Source organism: Ornithorhynchus anatinus, chromosome X1 (genome assembly GCF_004115215.2).
Source record: "Ornithorhynchus anatinus isolate Pmale09 chromosome X1, mOrnAna1.pri.v4, whole genome shotgun sequence".
NCBI lineage: Eukaryota > Metazoa > Chordata > Mammalia > Monotremata > Ornithorhynchidae > Ornithorhynchus > Ornithorhynchus anatinus.
This window is the reverse complement of record NC_041749.1, coordinates 78,038,746-78,060,690: the sequence shown is the minus strand read 5'-3', so window position 1 is coordinate 78,060,690 and position 21,945 is coordinate 78,038,746. Positions and strand designations below refer to the sequence as shown.

Below are 21,945 nucleotides of genomic sequence, written 5' to 3'. Positions count from 1 at the left end.
TGAGCACTTACTGTGTGCAGAGCATCGTACTCAAGTGCTTGGGGGAAGAGTACAATATAATAGAGTAGGTAGACACATTCCCTGCCCACATTTTGGGAGAGCCTGAAAGTTGCATATTTGTAGGATCTACCTCTTGATTAAACAACTAGCATTATAAGTCAGGAAATTACAGCTGGCTTGGCAGTGTAGAGATTAGAAGCAAAAGCCTTCAGAGGATTCCCCAGTATGCTGGAGAGATAGCTACATTTATCAAAGCAGTTGAACTTTGTGAGGGTTGACAACGGGAACAGACAGCTGGGAGGGAGGAGGAATGTTTTTTGGAAGGGTCCTAGCTGGAATGCCCAAATAATAGGTGGGTTTAAAAGTGCTTAGAGCCCAAACTACATCTGAAATAGGTTATCTTTAAATAGCAATCATTCCCCTATTAAATTGGAAGAATATTTGGATAGAGTAGCTTCTGGCTTGTGAGCCAGGGGTTCTGTTTTGCCCTGTTTTTCCACTTTTTAGGAGGCAGTTTTTGCCTTTAATACTTAAACTAAAATGGTGATAAACTGCTCCTTATCGAATGGCTGGGAAGATTGATTTGATTTACATGTGACTTAATTGTACAAGCTTTGCACTGTCATGTTTTTGAATTCCTATGGCTTACTAATGTGAAAAGAACCAAAATTGACTTTATTGGGATTTTCTGATTTCATTTATTGTCTAATGGGGCTTCTATCCCCTGTAGAAGACACAGAAATGTGAAGTGTATCTTTTATGAGTAACCTAATAAGCAAACATTTTTAAAAAAAGATGTCACAGTATGTCACATCTGATAGGCTGATACTGTAATTGGTCATACAATTTAAAAACCTTTTAGCTTTGACCCTTTTCTGGCTTCTTTTCTGAAAAGAGCCACCAATTCATGAATGAAGTAATGAGGTTCAGTGCTTAAATCTTTATCGTTTGAGCTTAAAATCCACTGTTTGCTAAGGATTTCGCCCCCTTATTTTATGGTGTAAAAGGCCTCTTTGAAACCTGATTACCTCTTTTGTAGGCGAAATCGAGCCCATCTCCTGAGAGCTTTTACCAGACTGCTTCCTGTAATTCACCTTTCAGAGTGTGCAGTGAACTCACTAGTGCTAAGTAATGGATCGTCCCCTTCATTTTATGGAGGTGGGGGTGGTATTCCTTAAGCTTTCGCTATGTGCTAGACACTATACTAAACACTGGCGTAGATATAAGATAATCAATTTGGATACAGTACCATGTCCCACATGGGGTTCACAGTCTTTATCCCCATTTTGCAGATGAAGGAACGGAGGCACAGAAAAGTTAGGTGACTTGCCCAAGGTCAGACAGCAGATACTTGGCGGAGCCCATATTAGAACCCCGGTCCTCTGACTCCCAGGCCCATGCTCTTTCCACTAGGCCATGCTGTTTCTCCCTTCTCTGGGAAAAGTTCAATGATCATTTGATCTTCAGCTCCCCACTCTCATTTAGTTTGTGTGGTGTCATGCTAAATAATTCTTCGTTCACTCAGTAGTTATACTTTGGGGGTCTTTAGGTTATTTATGCAACACCTCCCTATTAACTAACCAAGCTTTTTTATGAATATGCCACATCAATCTTTTATTTCTTACCACAAAGCACTTAGTTTTGAGCCAAAAATTAGTTGAAATCATATCCAGACTATCTGAAACACTGAATCTAGAATCACATTCTTGTAATTCCAGGATATGGTCTCTTAGAGCCCTAAGCTGCATGACTTCAAGTAGTTCAGTAGTTTCAGGATATTTATACCCTTTGGTTATTTCAGGTCTCCTCAGTCAATCAATCTGTGGTATTAGAGTTTACTGCAGACTCGTCCAACCCATTTCAAATGGTATTATGTTGTGGTTTTTTGTTAAGTGTTTACTATGTGCTAAGCACTGTACTAAGTGCTGTGGTACATACAAGATCATCAGGTTCCACATGGGGCTCCCATTTTAAGTAGTAGGTAGAACAGGAATTGAATCCCCATTTTGCAGAGGAGGGAACTGAGGTCCGAGGAAGTTGTGACATGCCCGAGGTCACGCAGCAGGCAAGAGATGGAGCCAGGATTAGAACCCAGGTCCTAAGAGTCCTCTGACTCTTAGGCCAGTGCTCTTTCCATTAGGCCATTCTGTCAGTCAGTTGCATTTATTGAACATTTATTGTGTGCAGAGCACTGCACTAAGCACTTGGGAGAGTAAAGTGTAACAGATAGGGGGAAGTGTTCTCTGCCCACAACGAGCTTACAGTTTGGGGCGGGGGGAGACAGATATTAATATAAATAAATTAAAGATATGTCCATAAGTGCTGTGGGGTTGAGGGAGGAGCTAATAAAGGGTGTAAATCCAAGTGCAAGGGTAATGCAGACGGGAGTGGGAGAAGAGAAATGAGGGCTTAATCAGGGAAGGCCCCTTGGATGAGATGTGATTTTAATATAGTTTTGAAAGTGGGGAGAGTGATTGTAAAGTTTTTCATATTCCTTCGTATATTTAGAAGGCCCAATTCAGGGTTTATTTTGCAAATCAAGTTTAATGATGTTAGACATTTGGATTTTTTGGGGAGCGGGAGCTGATTTTTTTTCCCCTATACAATCAGCATCCACGTGACCCTTTCTCATCTCCAAACTGGTTTTTTTTTTTTGGGTAGGGTGGAGGTAGTCCTTCATTTTCAAATAGCTTCCCAGTCCCAATGGACTAGGGAAGGTGAGAAACAGGAGGAAGATTGTGGTGGACAGAAGATTTAGTCATGCCAATTTCCCTTCATTAGTTGCCAATTTTTGAAGTATCACTGGTTCTTGGAAATTTCCCAGGCTGTTCTTTTCATATTACTTTTGCAATGTCTTATTTATTTACTTTTGTTAAGCGCTTACTATGTGCAAAACACTGTTCTAAGCGCTGGGGGGATACAAGGTGATCAGGTTGTCCCATGTGGGGCTCAAAGTTTTAATCCCCATTTTACAGATGAGGTAACTGAGGCCCAGAGAAGTGAAGTGACTTGCCCAAAGTCACACAGCTGGCAAGCGGCGGATCCGGGATTGGAACCCACGACCTCTGACTCCTAAGCCCAGGCTCTTTCCACTGAGCCACGCTGCTTTTCTTATTAATACTTACCTATATATTTTTAAACCCTTTCTAAAAGGTCACTTAGGTATCTCGGTGATTTTGATCATCACTTTAATTTTTCCTTTGATTTGTTATTTTAAATCCCTTGGCTTGCGCTAATTTGTTGTTAATTCCATTGTGCCTCTTCCATGAAAACTAACCAATATTTGCATACATTTTCCAACACCAAATTTTCTTTGTTCTTTGAGCAGTTATTGAAATAATAGTAATAACAGTGGTATTAAGTTCTTATTATGTTCCAAGCACTGTGCTAAGTGTTGGAGCAAATTCAAGATAGCCGGTCCATGTTCCATCCAGGGCTCACGGTCTAAGTAGGAGGGAGCATAGGAAAGTGAGGTGCAGGAGTGACCTTACCCAAGGTCACACAGCAGCCAGGTGACAGGGCCGGGAGTAGAGCCCAGGTGATCTGACTCCCAGAACCGTGTTCTTTTCACTAGGCCATCCTGCTGCTCTCTTCAGAGAAGGATATAATGCTGCCTTTTTCTTTAAGCCTTAAGCAATGGTGGGGAAAGGGAAAGAGTCCAGTTAGGGCTCATTCCTTCCCAACTGATTATTGGTGTTCTGAAGTCCCCTATCTGGCCCTGGCCGCAGTTGCTGTCTGTGAGAAGGCAGAAAAAGAGGAGGCAGCAGAAACCTTTCCCAGGGAAGCTGTCCGTCCTGATGATCTTGAATCTACTCCGGTGCTTGGTACAGTGCTCGGCACGTAGTAAGTGCTTAACAAATACCATAACTATTGTCCTGCAGTGACCTGATGGCTGCAGGTGAGAAACATAGGAGCATGTTAGTAATTAGGTATTTCCCTAAGAGTGTGTCTAACTTCCTTCCCTAAGAGCGTGTCTAACTTCCTAATGGCATTGTCGTGATAGGAGCCATTTTACTCTAAACTAGTATAATTCTATGTTTTGGTTTTGTGAGTTTTTTTCCCTCCACCTGCAGCATTAGCTGGAGTTTCATCATAATGGAGCAAAGGAAACTACTCTAGAGCCATAATTAACCCAGACCTATGTTCTGTTTACAGTAGAACTAGCCATGTACTCACTTGCGTGAGTATCTGTATAAAACCATCTAGGGCCTGGACTTGATTTCATAATTTTTCCAAAAAAAATTTTATCACATTTTACAAATTTTCTGGATGATCAGAAAGGCGCCTTGCTCCAATTTGATCTCCGGGGTGCCCTTTAATGATAGAACACCCAAATTTCACAAAATGTCATGTCTGTCTTTGTCACCTTGAATAGCATACAGAAGGGGTGGGGTTTTGTGCTGTCTCCAGTCATTCATTAGAAGAAGCCTACCCTACACTCAGCTGACAGCACGGTCTGGAACTGCCTGCACCCAATCCTCTAAGTGGTGAACAGGAACACCAGGGAAGCAGCATGGCCTAGTGGAAAGAGCTCAGGACTGGGAATCGGGATACCTGGATTATAATCCCAGCTCTGCCACCTACCTGCTCTGTGACCATGGACAAGTCACTTAACGCCTACGTGCCCATGTTGTCTCATCTGTTTTTTGTTGTTTTTTTTTAAAAAAAAAAAGGTGGGGGAGAGAATTAATTCATTCTTCTTCCCCCTTAGATTGTGAGCCCTATGTGGGGCAGGAACTGCATCTGATCTGATTGTATTGTATCTTTCCCAGAATTTAGCATGGTGCTCAGCATGTAAGTGCTTAACAGAGGCCATTATTATTATTATCATCATCATTATAACTACCATCCTGCTTTCAAAGAATTGAGAGAAGAGCAGGTTGTTGTAATCAATGGTATTTATTGAATGCTTACTGTGTGCAGAGTACTGCATCTAGTGTTTCAAAAAGTGCCGGAACAATGGAGTTGGTAGGCATGATCCCTGCCCCACAAGGTGCTTACAACTAGAGGGGGAGACGGACAACAAGTAAATGTGAAGCAGCGTGGCCTAATGGATAAAGCCCAGGCCCTGGAGTCAAAAACACCTGGATTTTAATCCCAGCTCAGCCAATTGTCCTGTGTGAACTTGAGCAAGTCACTTAACTTCTCTGTGTCCAACCCCTGATTATCTTGTATCTACCCCAGTGCTTTGTACGGTGCCTGGCACATAATAAGCACTTAAATACTGTGGAAAAAAAAGCACCTAAGGGCTGTTGGTGGGGGGTGGGTGTACAGACATGATGCAGAAGGGAGGGGATGATGAGAGATCAGACAGGGAAGGCTTCCTGGAGGAGATGTGATTTTCATGGGGCTTTGAAGATGGGGAGAGCAGGGGTCTGTCAGCTGTACAGTGAGAGGGATTTCTAGTTTGAGGGCGGGGGAGTGTGAGCCCTTGATCAACTAACTGAGGCACAAGAAGTAAGTTGGTGCTAGAGGAGTGGAGTGTGCCGACTAGGTTGTGGTGGGAGAGGAACAAGGATAGGTAAGAGGAAAGAGCTGATTGAATGCCTTAAAGCCTAGGGTGAAGAATTTCTGCTTGATGTGATAATAGGTGGACAGCCATTGAAGGTTGTAAATGAATGGGGAAGTGTGTGCCAGACAGGGCTCTTTTGTTTTGTTTATAATTTTAGGAAAAATGACCCAGGCAACAAAGCAGAGCGGCTAGAGGCAAGGTGGTCAATGAGGAGGCTGATGTAATAATGACCATGGACTATGACGTGTGTAGTCTAGAGTGTACAGGGTGTGGGAGGGAAATGTTCAGTTTTGGACACGTTGAATGCTTGGCGGAGGTTGGAGGGAGCGGCGGCGGCAAGTAAGCAGAAAATGGATAAGGTGAGATTCAGGCTTGAGGATTTCGCTCCATTCTGTCACTGTGTTTCGGGTGGCATGTGATAGCAAAATTAGGGAATGTTCTTCCGATAACAGGCATCTCTCTGGATAGTGTGATGCTGGAAGAAACAGTTGTGATGGATTCATATTAGACTCTTAAATACTTAGGAGAAATAGGAATAGCTCTTGGCCATTGGTATGGAATTTACCAGGAAGAAGATTGGTACAGCTTTTGACGTTGCTTGGCTACTTTTTTTTTTTTTTGGTCTTTCTGAAATGTGCTTATAATTCAGTGAACACTTGGGTAGTTGTTGGCACAAGAACCGCCAGTTCTTCAGGCGTCTTATTAAACGCCTACCTTATTTTGTCGTCTATCTTGGTAATTTCACCTTGTTGCTATCCAAGGGATTTCACTACAGCACTTTAAATTATTATAGTGTTCAATAGCATGAAACTTTCAGAAGACAGATCCTAATGGAAAATCGTTCTTATCTTTAAGATTCCTAGTTCAATCAGTCAGTTGTATTTATTGAGTGCTTGCTGTGTGTTGAGCACTGTGCTAAGTGCTTGAGAAAGTACAATATAACACTGTAACACACACACATTCCCTGCCCACAGTGAGCTTATAGTCTAGAGCGGGAGTTTACTCACAATCATGCTCTCAGCACTGTGGTTAAAATGATTTTTTTTTTTGAAGAAAAGTGAATGAAGAATTAATTGCTAGCAAGCACTGTGAGATCTTTTAATTGTCCATCATAACTGACCCCAAAGGTGTGAATGTGGCTGAAAAGTACTGACCTTACTTTGTGCTTAAAAAGATTGGCCCTCGTGATGCTGTTTGATATTGTCAGTGCCTGGTACTATGGTTTTCACTTCTTTCATCCTCTCAAACTCTCTTCTCCAAAGAGCCACTCCTTTCGTGATAGTAGTGTGCCAAGCCAATTCATTCAGTCATATTAATTGAGCGATTACTGTGTCCAGAGCACTGTACTAAGCCCTTGGAATGTACAATTCAGCAACAAAGACAATCCCTGCCCAACAATGGGCTCACAGTCTGAAAGTCATTTGGCTGCAATTGCCTCCAGTTTTCAGCTGTGGTGATGTAAAACTCTTCCCAACTTCTAGGTCCTTTGATTTTTGTTTTTTAAATGGTATTCGTTAAGTGCTAACTATGTGCCAGGCACTCTACTAAGTGCTGGGATAGATACAAGCTAATCAGGTTGGGCACAGTCCCTATCCCACATGGGGCTCACAGTCTTAGTCCCCATTTTACAGATGAGGAAACTGAGCCACAGAGAAGCGAAGTGAGCTGCCCAAGGTCACGCCGCAGGTCCTTAAGCTCTCAAGCCCATACTCTTTCCCCCAAGCCACACTTCTTGGGAGAATACAATATAACAAAGTTGGTAGACACATTCGCCCACAGTGAGCTTATGGTCTAGAGGAGGAGACAGCCATTAATATAAATGAATGAATTACAGATATGTACACAGGTGCTGTTGGGCTGAGGGAGGGATGAATAAAGGGTACAGTCCAAGTGAACATCAAAGATCATGCCTATCCTTCTGTGCAGCTGGTCCAGAAGAACTCTGGTTCTCCTCCTGTAGACTGTAAGACTGAATGTGTCTGCTAACTCGATTGTATTCCCCTAAGCACTTAGTACAGTGCTCTGCACATAGTAAGCGCTCAGTAAAAACCCTTGATTGATTAGTGTTTGGAGAACAATGAGATGGCACTGTAGTTGCTGCAGCCTGATCTTTTACTTTTCTAGGTGGTGGTGGTTCCTCCATGCTTGTAGATCTGAGCAGTTTTGTGCCGTTACTTCTGAGTACCTTGCCATTTTTTCAGAGTTCTGATTGTAATAGTTGGAAAAAGTGCTGTGTCTTCCTGAGTTGGTAGGTTTTTGTCCTTTGGGAATCCTCTTTGATTATTCAAGATGCGTTCAGAAGAATATTAATAATAATGTTGGTATTTGTTAAGCGCTTACTATGTGCCAAGCACTGCTCTAAGCACTGGGGTAGATACAAGGGAATTAGGTTGTCCCACGTGGGGCTCACAGTCTTCATCCTCATTTTGCAGATGAGGGAACTGAGGCACCGAGAAGTTAAGTGACTTGCCCAAGGTCACACAGCTGACAAATGGCCCAGCCGGGATTTGAACCCATGACCTCTAACTCCAAAGCCCATGCTCTTTCCACTGAGCCACGCTGCTTAAAATACCATGGCCATCTTTACAGGATTCCTCCCATGTCTGTTTCAAAGAGAGAGCCATCCGTACTCTTAAAGGTGCTCTAATAGCGGGGCAAGACCATATATAGCTTCTTTAGTGGTGTAGAGAAGTCCTCAGATTGGTCTGCATAATTTTGTTTCTCTTCAACTTTAGCCTCCCACGACTTGCCTGTCGTGTACCTTAAACTTTTGTCATGATGTCTAAAAGTCTTTTTGGCCCGGAGGGGGATGGGAGGAGTGGTCTGTAAGCCTGTCATTGGGCAGGGATTGTCTCTATCTGTTGCTGAATTGTATATTCCAAGTGCTTAGTACAGTGCTCTGCACATAGTAAGCGCTCAATAAATACTATTGAATGAATGGTCTAGTGACGAATATCATTCTTTATAAGAGCATTCTTCATTGCAGATTGTCATATGTGTGATGATTGTGGCCAAAGCACTTTTGTTTTGGTGGCAAAATCGGTCAGAAGGACTTGAGTTCTAAGACCGGCTCTGCCACTTGTCAGCTGGGTGACCTTGGGCAAGTCGCTTAACTTCCGTGCCTCAGTTACCTTATCTGTAAAGTGGGGATTATGACTGTGAGCCCATTGTGGGAGAAGGACTGGGTTCAACCTGATTATCTTGTATCTACCCCAGTGCTTAGTATAGCGCCTGACACATATGTAACAAATACCACAGTTACTATTATCATTAGGCATAAAATCAGGTGGTCACTTAAGCCTTTCAAATTTGCCAGAAGTCTGATTCAGATAACTGCCTGACTGATTCCAGTGCCTCGTAGCCATCCAGCCCATCTTTGTGAACAGTCCATCAGGTAGACTATTCATCATTAGTGGTATTTATTGAGTGCCTGCTCACTGCCAAGCTCCGTGCTAAGTGCTCCAGAGTATACACACACAAGGCAACTGCAGTCAAAGAGCTTACCGTCTAAAGGGTGAAAAGGCAGATGGGTCATTTTCAAATAGTGGGAGCAGGGGGAATAATAATAATAATGATGTTGGTATTTGTTAAGCGCTTACTATGTGCAGCGCTGCGGTAGACACAGGATAATCAGGTTGTCCCACGTGAGGCTCACAGTCTTAATCCCCATTTTACAGATGAGGTAACTGAGGAACAGAGAAGTTAAGTGACTTGCCCACAATCACACAACTGACAAGTGGCAGAGCGGGGATTTGAACCCATGACGTCTGACTCCCAAGCCCATGCTCTTTCCACTGAGCCATGCTTCTCTATTAGAGCAGGAAGTAATGCACAAGTATCAGGGTAAAAATAACGGAATAAATGAAATAGGGAAGTGCTTAGATTAGTGTCAACTAATCTGGGGAGGCTTCCTGGAGGAAGTGGGCTTTTCAGGAAGGCTTTGAAGATGAGTGAGGGAGTTCCAGTCTGGGTGAAGAGTGTGAGTGAGGGGTTGGAGGCAGATTGTTGCTCTCAAAGTACAGTTACAAGGCGGGAGGTGGGGAGGAGTGGGCAGAGACACATGAAATGGAAGATAAAGCTGATGGAGAGCCTTGAGGCCAGTGATAAGTCTCCTTTTGTGGAGAGAATGTGAGCCCCCCCCCTTCTAGACTGTGAGCCCATTGGTGGGTAGGGATTGTCTCTATCTGTTGCCAAATTGTACTTTCTAAGCATAGTACAGTGCTCTGCACACAATAAGCGCTCAATAAATACGATTGAATGAATGATTGTAGTATTGAGGCTAACAAGTGCTGTGTATAGCTGCCAACCTCTTTATAGCCTAGAGGTGAATTTGAGGTAGAGCTTTGAGGAAGTGGGGCTTCTTAGGGTCAGGAGGGGGATGGGAGGGCATTGATTGGCCCTGGAACTAGAAAGGGGCAGGAGGGACCTACCCGGCTTGAATGGCTTTGGCCAGGTGAGGGCCTGTCAGGTCCAGAAATGGACATGTCACCTTGGCCAACCCGCATCAGGAACCAAGAGGCATATGGGAGCATTGCTTCCAATTAACAGGGGCTCAGGTGTGGAGAAGTGCTTGTGAAATTCAGTATTATTAGTATGGCCAAATACTGATTTGATTTTTCACACTTGAGGTTGGCTGACTAACTTGAGGCTCAGTATTTGACTGTTTCATAACTGCCGAACTTTGTAGGAGCCCACAGGACCACTGACGATGCAACTCCTGCCTAGACGGCTTATGCCGTTTATTAAATTGGTCCATGCCTGTCCTCTCCCATTCTGGCCACGAAGTCCTATCAGTCACTCATGCATGGAAAGTGAGAATATGAAAGTTAACATGTTGTCACTTAGGAGAATCTTTCCCTGTTCTTCTCTTCTGAGCATAGCGATGGTCAAAAGCCTGGGAGAAGCAGTGATTAAATGGCTGATTTTTACTTGAATATATATTCTTTGGGATGGGCTAATAATAAGTTGTGGTATTTGTTAAATGCTTAGTATGTGCCAAGCACTGTACTAGGCACTGGGACTGATACATGATAACCAGATCAGAATCCATCCCTGTCCCACATGGGGCTCACAGTCTAAGAGGGAGGGATAACAGGTATTTAATCCCCATTTTACAGAGGGGGACCAGGGAAGCGACTTGCCCACTGTCACACATCAGGCAAGTGGCAGAGTCAAGATTAGAGCCCAGGTCCTCTGACTCCCAGGCCCTTGCTCTTTACACTAAGATAGGCTGCTTCCCTAGTGCTCTTGTTTGTTCTGCTGCCATCCGTATCATCAAACTGTGTATTTTATTTTTTTAAAAATATAGTGCCTTTCTCCAAAAAGCCAGAACTCTTGCCAACCTTGCCCCTGCCTTGCAGAGGTGCTATGGAAGGCACAGGACCCAGTGATGGCACAAGAGGCAACTAAGCTCCTTAAGCTTACTTTGATAATCACCCCACAGCACTTATATATGTATTTGCATACTCTGCCATTTCCCCCTTATATCATTTTGTTTTAATGTCCATCTCCCCTTCTAGACTATAAGCTCCTTTTGAGCAAGGATCATTTCTACCAACTCAAGTGAATCAAACTCTCCTGAGTAATAATAGTTTTTTATTAAGCACTTACTGTTTGCGGGACACTATTAAACTCTCCTGAGTAATAATACTATTTATTAAGCACTTACTGTATGCAGAACACTATACTAAATGCTGGGAAAGAATACATAGGTGGGAATTAGATACAGCCCCTGCACTGTACTAGACAATTGGGGAGTACAGAATACCAAAGTGATACAATCCCTGCGCACAAGGAGGTTGCATCCTAATGAGAGACGAGCCCAAAAGACAATTTTTTAATGGTATTAGTTAAGCATTTGCTCTGTGTTAGGCACTGTACTACACACTGCGATAGATACAGGCTAATCAGGTTGGACATCGTCCCTGTCCCACTTAGGGCTCACGATTTTAATCCCCATTTTACAGATGAGGAAACAGGCACAGAAAAGTTAAGTGACTTGCCAGATTCAATGGCCTCTACTCCATCCTAATCCTCCTCGACCTCTCAGCTGCCTTCGACACTGTCGACCACCCCCTTCTCCTGGAAACATTATCCAGCTCTGGCTTCTGACACTGTCCTCTCCTGGTTCTCCTCCTATCTCTCCAACTGCTCATTCTCAGTCTTTCATGGGCTCCTCATCTGCCTCCTAACTGTGGGAGTCCCTTAAGGTCCAGTTCTGGATCCCCTTCTATTCTCCATCTACACCCACTCTCTTGGTGAACTCAATCCTCCCATGGCTTCAGATATCACCGCTTTGAGGATGATTTCCAAATCTACATCTCCAGCCCTTCTCTGCAGTCTTGCATTTCCTCTTGCCTTCAAGACATCTCTATTTGGATGTCCTCCCCATAATTTTCCCATCACTAGAGAGCACCACCATCCTTCCTGTCTCACAAGCCCATAACCTTGTCACTAGCCTCGACTAATCTCTCTCATTCAACCCACATATTCAGTCTGTCACTACATTGCTAAAATCCACTCTTTTGTCTCCATCTAGAGAAGAAGCATGACATAGTGGATAGCGTAGCATGGGCCTGGGAGTCAGAGGGCCATGGGTTCTAATCCTGTCTCTGTCACTTGTCTGTTGTGTGACCTCGGACAAGTCACTTCACTTCTCTGGGCCTCAGTTACCTCATCTGTAAAATGGGGATTGAGACTATGATCCCCACATGGGATAGGGACTCTGTCCAACCCAATTTGCTTGTATCCACCGCAGTGCGTAATACAGTGCCTGGCACATAGTAAGCGTTTAACAAATACCATCATTATTATCTAGACTGCTACCACATTGATCCAAACAGTTATGCTATCGCACCTTGATTACTGAATCAACCTCCTTGCTGACCTCCCTGCCTCCTGGCTCTCCCCACTCCAGTCCATACTTCATTCTGCTGCCCAGATCATTTTTCTACAAAAAGGTTCAGTCCATATCCCGCCACTCCTCAAGAACCTCCACTGGTTGCCTGTCCACCTCTACATCAAACAGAAACTCCTTACCATCGACTTTGCAGCACTCAATCACCTTGCCCCCTCCTACCTTACCTTGCTTCTCTCCTACTACAACCCACCTCTAATGTGAACCTGCTCACTATACTTCGATTTCCTCTGTCTCACTGCCGATCTCTTACCCGCGTCCTGCCTCTGGCATGGAACACCTTCCAGGTGTTTGTATCTGACCGACAATTACTCTCCCCACCTTCAAAGCCTTATTAATAGCACATCTCCTCCAAGAGACCTTCCCTGACTAAGCTCTCATTTCCTCTTCTCCCACTCCCTTCTGTGTCGCCCTTGCCCTTGGATTTATGCCCTTTGTTCACCCTTCTCTCAGCCCCACAGCACTTACCTACATATTCGTAATTTATTTATATTAATATCTGTCTCCCCCTCTAGACTGTGAGCTCATTGTGGACAAGGAACATGTCTTACCAACTCTTTTGTTGTACTCTCCCGAGTAGTGCTTAGTACAGTGCTCTAGAAATGTGATTGATTGACTTGCCCAAGGTCATACAGCAGACAGGTGACGGAGCCAGGATTAGAACCCAGGTCCTTCTGACTCCCAGACCCATGGTCTATCCAGTAGGCCATTCTGGTTCTCATTTCTAATGAGAGTAGTCAGAATAGAGTGGACACTTATCCACTAGTGCTAAGGAGGGTGGAAATCAGTTCGTAAGTGCTAGAGTTGGCCTAAGGGCTGATATAGCTCAGGGTGCTGAGAGCAGGGATTGGCGCTTCTGACCCTAACTTCCCTAACTGCTTAGCACAGTGCCCTGCACGTAGTGGGTGCGCAATCAATACTATTGCCTGAGAATGGTGCAGGCAATAAGCAAACCCCTCACCAAACTCTGCAGAATTGGGATGAGGCAGTGTTTGGGTTGTGACAGTAGCTGCAAGATATGATAAACCATGCCTACTTGCCAGGTTCTTCCAAAGAGAGTGCAGAGGAACAAGAAAACCATGTCTACATGGCAGAGCACCTTACTAAGCTCTTGGGTGAGAAGAACACAGCGGAGTTGGTAGACACGTTCCCTGCCCACAATGGACATACAGTCTAGGGGGTACTTCCGTGGCCTCTACCAGTCAGGGGTGCTGGGCAGAGGAGAGTGGCTGGAGGGCCAGGACAGCGACTCTAAAATCCAAAAGCAGGAGTGCAGGTGAGTGCAGCTAATCTGCAGCCCGAGTGTGGCGTGTACCCAGGCTAGCCAGGACCCGGGCCGGGATCTGGAGAAAATGCTTGGGAAACGGCAAACAAAGTCCTTTATGGTAATGTACATTTCAAGGTTGTTTTTTAAATCCATCAAAGTATAGCCTTGCAACTAGGAGAGAAGCTGACTGTGCCAACTCATTATTCACCAAGTGGCAGACTATGGGAAAGGAATGTGGGACAGAGCTGGCTGGATTGGAAAATGACCAGAGAGGCTTTCAGGTCAAAATGCCTAGGTGAACTTCCTGGGACTGTGCAAAAAGAGAGGGAGGGAAGTAGTTCTGAGGCAGGAAATAGCTCCTCTGTGTCCACCCCTAAAACAATGTGCCCAGGACACAGTCCTCTAAACTGTAAGCTTGTTATAGACAGGGAAGCAGCATGGCCAAGTGGAAAGAGTTGGGGCCTGAGAGTCAGAGGCCCTGGGTTCGAACACTTGTCTGCTCTGTGACCTTGAGCAAACTGTCCCTTCTCTGTGCCTCAGTTACCTCATCTGTACAATGGGGATTAAGACTGTGAGCCTCACATAGAACGTGGGCTGTCCAACCTGAGTAGGTTATATCATTTAGTACAGTGCCTGGCACATTGTAGGCACTTAACAGATACCATTAAAAAAAAGCTCTGCCAACTCTGTTGTACTGTACTCTCCTAAGCACTTTGTACAGTGCTCTGTACACAGTAAATGTTCAATAAATACAAGTGATTGACATCTGCGTTAACTCCAGCAAATAAATCTGAAAAATATTTAAAGGTTTTTGTTGTGTGCCTGGTGCAGCATCAAATTATTGCAGATTAATTACTACAAAAACTCAAGCCTTTAATATCGAGGCCACAAGCTAATCTGAGTTTGTGCAAAGAAATAACTTGATAATGTATGTATTCTCCCCCCAACCCTGCAGATGGTGTCATTTTAAGGCATCCTCTTTGCCCTAGCAGGGCACAAGGAAGAACTGGGTTCTAATCCCAGCCACATGCTGGCTTTGTGACCTTGAGCAAGTTCACTTAACTTTCCTCAACTGCAAAATGGGGCTCCAATACCTGGTCTCCCGCCTCCTTCGACTGTGAGCCCCAAGTGGGACAGGAACTCTATCTGGCTTGATTCACTTGTATCTGTCCTGGTGCTTGACCCATAGCAAGCATTTAACAAATACCATTTAAAATAAAATAAAAAAAACAATGCTTATGAGACTTGTGGGGCTAGGAATCAGACCTGGCTACAGAAAGGTGTCTGTGCTGTCTCCCTCCCCACTCCTGTTGTATGCCTCCTTGAGCCATGAGGAACTATAGTGCCGGAAACTGCATGTTTCAGCAATACATAGGGATGCCATACACATCAGGTGTGTATGGCAGTCCTCTTTTCTGTCACTCTGCCCATTCACTCCCAACTTTCAAGTCAGGGTGGGCCAGTCCCCACATTTTCAGCCCAGGCCAGTTTTGCTGAGGATATCAGTAGCCTTTTCAGTGTGAAGAGCAGGCAGGCAGCTGACACAGAGGTCAAATTTGGATGAGAGAGATATGAGGGGCTCACTGGGAGAGATGGGTCAGAAGAACGGAAGTCAAGGATATGCCACACTTCGTGGCAGTAGACTTCTGATCTAAAATCTAAAGTTCCCTCTTCACAAAAGCATGAGAACCAGGCTGCACGTGCTGGGGTTGCTTGTAGCGTGAGGTGAAAAACCGTGACAAGCTTGAGTAGAATGTGACTTGCAGGCCTTATGCTGCGTATTTCTGTCACCGTGAAAGGGCCATGCATTTATTGGGCTTCCTGGCAGGACAGTTGGTTCTCATTTGTGCTTAGTTTTGTGTGTGGGTGTCTTTCCAAATTAATTTTTAAGATTTGGGTTCCTGGGCTCTTTAATAATAATGTTGGTATTTGTTAAGCTCTTACTATGTGCCGAGCACTGTTCTAAGCGCTGGGGTAGACACAGGGGAATCAGGATGTCCCACGTGGGGCTCACAGTCTTAATCCCCATTTTACAGATGAGGTAACTGAGGCACAGAGAAGTTAAGTGACTTGCCCACAGTCACACAGCTGACAAGTGGCAGAGCTGGGATTCGAACTCATGACCTCTGACTCCAAAGCCCGTGCTCTTTAGACTCAAATTATAAATGTGGCAAAACTCAAGGTCACAGATTTGAGCTTTTGAGTTTGCATTGACAAGTGATCTCCCGTGCTTGACTTCTTTCCTACAGTTTTTATAGACTGGGAGATAATTATTGTTATTATTATAGTAGTAATATTTAAGTGCTCACTCTGTGTCCAGCACTGTTGTAAGCACTGGGGTAGACGCCCTTTCCTCGCCACCGAAACGGCTACCTTACTGCTACGGGCTCTCGTTATATCCCGGCTAGACTACCGTGTCAGCCTTCTCTCTGTCCTCCCTCCTCTCTCGCCCCGCTCCAGTCTATTCTTCACTCCGCTGCCCGGCTCATCTTCCTGCAGAAACGATCTGGGCATGTCACTCCCCTTCTTAAACAACTCCAGTGGTTGCCTATCGACCTCCGCTCCAAACAAAAACTCCTCACTCTAGGCTTCAGGGCTCTCCATCACCTTGCCCCTTCCTACCTCTCCTCCCTTCTCTCTTTCTACTGCCCACCCCGCACGCTCCGATCCTCCACCGCCCACCTCCTCACCGTCCCTCGGTCTCACCTATCCCGCCGTCGACCCCCGGGCCACGTCCTCCCGCGGTCCTGGAACGCCCTCCCTCCTCACCTCCGCCAAACTGATTCTCTTCCCCTCTTCAAAACCCTACTTAAAACTCACCTCCTCCAAGAGGCCTTCCCAGACTGAGCTCCTCTTCTCCCTCTACTCCCTCTACCACCCCCCTTCACCTCTCCGCAGCTTAACCCTCTTTTCCCCCATTTCCCTCTGCTCCTCCCCCTCTCCCTTCCCATCCCCTCAGCACTGTACTCGTCCGCTCAACTGTATATATTTTCATTACCCTATTTATTTTGTTAATGAAATGTACATCGCCTCGATTCTATTTAGTTGCCATTGTTTTTATGAGATGTTCTTCCCCTTGACTCTATTTATTGCCATTGTTGTTGTCTGTCCGTCTCCCCCGATTAGACTGTAAGCCCGTCAAACAGCAGGGACTGTCTCTATCTGTTGCCGACTTGTTCATTCCAAGTGCTTAGTACAGTGCTCTGCACATAGTAAGCGCTCAATAAATACTATTGAATGAATGAAAATGTAGATTTGGGAATCATCCGCATAGAGATGGCAGTTGAAGCCTCGGAGTGAATGAGTTCTCCGAGGGAGCGTGTGTAGATAGAGAAACGAAGGAGACCCAGAACTGAACCTTGAGGGACTGAGTCTGCGAAAGAGACTGAGAATGAGCAGCCAGAGAAATAGGAGAACCAGGAGAGGACAAATGTTAGTGAAGTCAAGGTTAGAGCGTGTTTCCAGGAGAATGGGGTGGTCAACAGTGTCAAAAGAGGAGGATTAGGATTTGGCAAGAAGGAGACTGACCTTTGAGAGATCAGTTTCAGTAGAGTAAAGGGGGTGGAAGCCAGATTGGAGGGGGTCAGGGAGAGAGTTGAGGAAAGGAAGTGGAGGCAGTGGGTGTAGACAACTTGCTCATGGAGTTTGGAGAGGAATATACATTTTTATATTGGAGGGGAATATAAACAGTATTGTTATATTGTACTCTCCCAAGTACAGAACAGCTCTGCACACAGTAAGCACTCAATAAATATGACTGATTAATTGGAATTGTAGGAAGGAGGTGGTGAGATAACTGGAGGAGATGTGGATTTAAGGGAGGGGTTTTTTCTTAGGCTAGGGAATACACGAGCATGTTTGAAAGCAGTAAAGAAGCCATTGGAGAGTGAATGGTTGAAGATGGCAATCAGAGAGGGATGAAAGGAGAGGTCAAGTGTTTTGATAAGTCTTGATGGAACTGTAAATCAACTGTACTTGGACCTTGGCTCAATCAGTGGGTTCAGGACTCCCCTCTCCTGCTCTGATACTGTAGTGACTTTGAAGGTAGATGTATCATTAAGCTGAGACTACTTGTGAAGGTCAGAGGCCAGAACTTCCCTTTTGGACCAACAAAATTTCTGGAGGTCAGTTTCCTCCCCTGGGCTCGCTGATTCCCAAAGCAGGAAGTCCCACTACACCACTCATGGAAATGTTATCTACCACTCCTCCTTTCCACAGGAGGAAATCCAACTGGGCCACACCATGCCCAAACCCTTCCCACTTCCCCTGAATCCAGAACTTTTCCCCTGAAAACCCCCATCGGTTTTGACTGTTGAGTGATTTATTTTTCAAATCACTAGGTCACACCTATTGCTCCCTGTTCTCCAGTTTACTCTGACAGAAGGCAGAGTGAACTTGGGATTCTCTAAAGTATGGCTTGTTTTTAAGGTGACCAGATTTCTAGCTACCAAAAAATGGGTTGTGAGTGAGGCTTGCTGCGTGGGACTGAGTGGAGGACAAAGGGGAAACAGAGTGAGAGAGAGAGCAGGGGAAAGAGAGAGAGACCAGGGGAAAGAGGGAGAGAGCAGGGGAAAGAGAGAGAGGTGGAAAAGGAACAACTAACCTAGCCACCATTACCTATCACTATTTGAATGGAAGTGGAGGTGGTGGCAAGCCTCACGGTGGCCCAGTTCAGTGAAGGCTTCCAGTGCCACCATCACCTTCACCTAGATAGAAGTGGTAGAGGTAGAGATAGCAAGGAGAGTTAAAACCTGGATTGAACCGACTCATGCCAGACTGATTCTGGGAAGTTTTCAGCATCATTCAACTTATGCTATAAGTTCCCAGAACCGATTCATGATAGGCTGGCTCAGCTGCGGCAGCAGTGGCAAGAGAGGAGGGCATCCGAACAACTTTTCTAATCCTCTGCCCTGCCACTGTTACTGCCACCATGGCCTTTTTAGTCTCTTTCTGACATCCCAGCTGGAATTGGTGCTGGTTCAATTTTAGGCCTTCTGAGTGGTGGGACAGAACCATAAAAGGTGCTTAAATCCAGATGATTTCTACAGGAGAAGCAAAGCACCAAAGCCAACTGGACTCATTTCATTCAAGTTGGAAGTCCTGAGGAAGGTACTTCTCCCTCATCCCCACCCCTTGAAATATCAGATTGCTTTGCTCTCTGTTTACTTCCTTGCCAGGACTGTTGGGATGACTCAACCTGTGGCATCCTGGTGGTGCCAGAGGTAAATGGACTTGGGGCAATAATCAATCAATCCTATTTAGTGAGCTGTTACTGTGTGCAGAGCTCTGTATTAAGTGCTTGGGAGAGTACACGGTGGGACAGGAGACACGACATAGGCTAAGACCTCTGATTGTAATCACTTAACCAATTCCCACCCATATTATACTTCCCCAACCCACTAAATCCAAAAAGAACAGAGACCGCCCTAGCTGTCACAGGGAGAAGAAGCCTGATATTATCACTGACTCGTGCTACTGTTAGTTGCATGGTATTGAGTGTGGAGCAATACATATTTGAGGAACTGAAGTATTAAAACCCAAAGAAAGGGTCTTTTGTTTGAAATGTGAGTGTCTCCTATAGCACTGTGAATGAAACGATTCCTTAGCAAAGATTCATGAACAGCCAGGATTCAAATGTGCCATTATGGTGTCAATACCAGGCAAGTACAGTAGTTCCTTGACTCTAGTGGATTATTTTCCTTCAGGGATTTGCCTACTCATAGGGCTGCACCCATTCTTGCGGCTGTGGCATGATGGGGAGCCCTGGCCCCTGCTGTCTGTTGGGATTTAGTTGCAGCCATGGCCCTGCCTCTTTGGTGGCAGACTGGCCTCCCCACAACCACCCTGAGGAAGCCCAAGAGATCGTAAATTGTTGAATAAACTTTCTAGTGCTGTAAGTGCAGCTATGACAATTTCCTGTCATTCTCAGGGGTTTCTCTAATTGATCCCCCATGAATACTAAGGAACTATCATATATTTTTCATATATGAATATTTCAAGAGCTACCTCTGTTTTTGCCATAACTCACCTGGGATAAGCTGCCCTTCTAGTGCCCAACAAATCATCATAGTGGTTGGGCCAGGGACTGAGCCCATTACTTGTGGTTCTAAGCCCTGGCTGGGAATTCTGTCACAATGTCAACTTTAGAGGATATCTCAGATTGTGCCAACTCTTCTTCTCTATCAGGGCTGTTCACAAAATCCAGACAGCCTGGAAATGGGTAAAGGGGGCAAGGAAGGGTGGGATGTGATCTGTCAATAGGACATATTGTCAAGACACTCAGGGAACAAACATGAGAAAGCAGTTGTCACCCACTGATTTGCTTGTGGCCATGAGCTCAAATATTCTGAGTGGTCTCAGGGAACCAGACTCATTTGGGGTAGATATTACCAGTTACCAATTCCCCACCAGTTACCAATTCCCCATTCGTGGAATAGAAATGAGGTCAAGAAAGGTCACGCTATAAAACAGAGGACAAAATCTGCTCAGATGCTTTCATCTTTTTTCACCATGAAATCGACTTTGGGTAGACTCAGTTGCAGGGTCCTCTGGCTTGACTCATTCATTCAGATTGCTCTCCTCTCCCTTACACAGCCTCCAGCTTCCTCCGTCCATAACTTTTGCCTTGTTTACCCTCTAACAGACAGAGAAGAAAAGAAACAGGCTACTTTGGGAGAAGGCACTCTCCATTCTGAAGCCTCCCACAACCAGCCTGCCATCACTGATAGGATACAAGCAGTTCCTGACATATGCAAAGGTAAGTGAGGTGATGGCACTTTTGGGACCAGGTAGTGAAATTCCCCGGAATGGAGTAAACCAGTCTCTATTTCACTTGTCTCACTTATTTCACCCCATGGTCCTATGTTGTTTCCTTTAGAACGAGAATGGACGATCAGGCTCTGATGAATCTGGGGGTGTGCTGACTATTTGGGTGGAAAGAGCTGCAAGTTTAAGAGTTCTGTTACAGGCCAGTTAGAATCAGTCCTGAAGAATTTGAGGGCCACAGGAGGGAGATAAAAACAGAAGGACAGAAAATCAACAGTATCCTTCCTTCTGCCTTGTCTGGTGACAAAGTAGATTATTCCAGTGCAGGAGTGCTCAAACCTTTTGAGATTAAAGAACACTCTCCCCAGAAAGCAGCATGGCCTAGTGAATAGAGCACGGGCCTGGGAGTCAGAAGGACATGAGTTCTAATCCTGGCTCCTCCACTCGTCTGCTGTATGTCCTTGGGTAAAACACTTAGCCTCTCTGGAATTCGGTTACCTCATCTGTAAAATGGGGATTAAGACTGTGAACCCCATTTGGACATTGACTGTGCCCAACCTGACGAGCTTGTATTTACCGCAGCACTTAGTACAGTGCCTGGCACATGCTAAGCACCTAAAAAATACCATGTAAAAAAAGGAACCTTGTGATTTTCTTCACTCCAGCATAGCCCAGAGAAACTAAACTTTGAGCTTCTCTTGGAGGGAAGAGAAGATTTGGAGAGGCAAGATCTGTAAGGAGGAGAGAGGAGGAGGAGCGCAGGTCAACCTGAAAGTAGCTAGCCTCTATGATTGCCCCAGCAATTCTGGACCCACTTGCTAGGGGGGTTCTCAATCTCCAGTTAGAGAAACAACCGGCTAGTGAGTAGGGTCTGAGTGCTTAGAGCACCACTGGCCACTGTAACAGCTTTAAATTTTGTGTTTTTTCTAGACAACGGGCCCTGCAAACAAGTCTGCAACGTTATTGAAAATAAAGCCATGTGCTCTTGCTTTCCTGGATATGCTATCATGGGTGATGGGGTTTCCTGTGAAGGTGAGTGTCCTCTCAGATGACAAGCTAATTACACAAACCACCTACTTTAGACTGTCATTGGGGATCATGGACTGTAGAATTTAGGTCACTTTTGGGGTCAGACACCCAGTTGCAAAATTAGGGTCCTAGTGCTCCAGAAAATTTACAGCCATGCTAATACACCCCAAGATGGCCCCAGTAGTGACTAATATTTGGAACCCCTGAAAAGCACAGGAAGCATTTGCGGTTCATCAAGCCAGTCCTGTACCTGAAGTTTGGATGGTTGTCAAATGCTCCATTCCCTTCCCTGTGATAGCTAAGTGTCTGGTACTGCAGTTCCTCACACAGCAATTGCTCATGCTCACTCTCTCATCATTAAAACTTGACTAATATTTACTTTATTAGAGATTTCAATAGGAGCAGTAGTTATAGAGCAGAATCTTAAACTAGATCCAGGAATAATTCCCTAACCCT

The 21,945-nt window shown here is 45.1% G+C and overlaps 1 protein-coding gene across 3 annotated transcripts in view; it reads left to right on the top strand.

Moving 5' to 3' along the window:
* The window catches only part of FBLN2 (fibulin 2), a 220,039-nt gene that overhangs the window by 167,772 nt on the left and 30,322 nt on the right, over positions 1–21,945 (top strand). For all 3 annotated transcript variants that reach the window (XM_029050874.2, XM_029050875.2, XM_039910184.1), the window contains 2 exons: positions 20,339–20,452; positions 21,391–21,492. In XM_029050874.2, the coding sequence (XP_028906707.1) occupies positions 20,339–20,452; positions 21,391–21,492 (216 nt within the window). The remainder of the gene's footprint in view (positions 1–20,338; positions 20,453–21,390; positions 21,493–21,945) is intronic.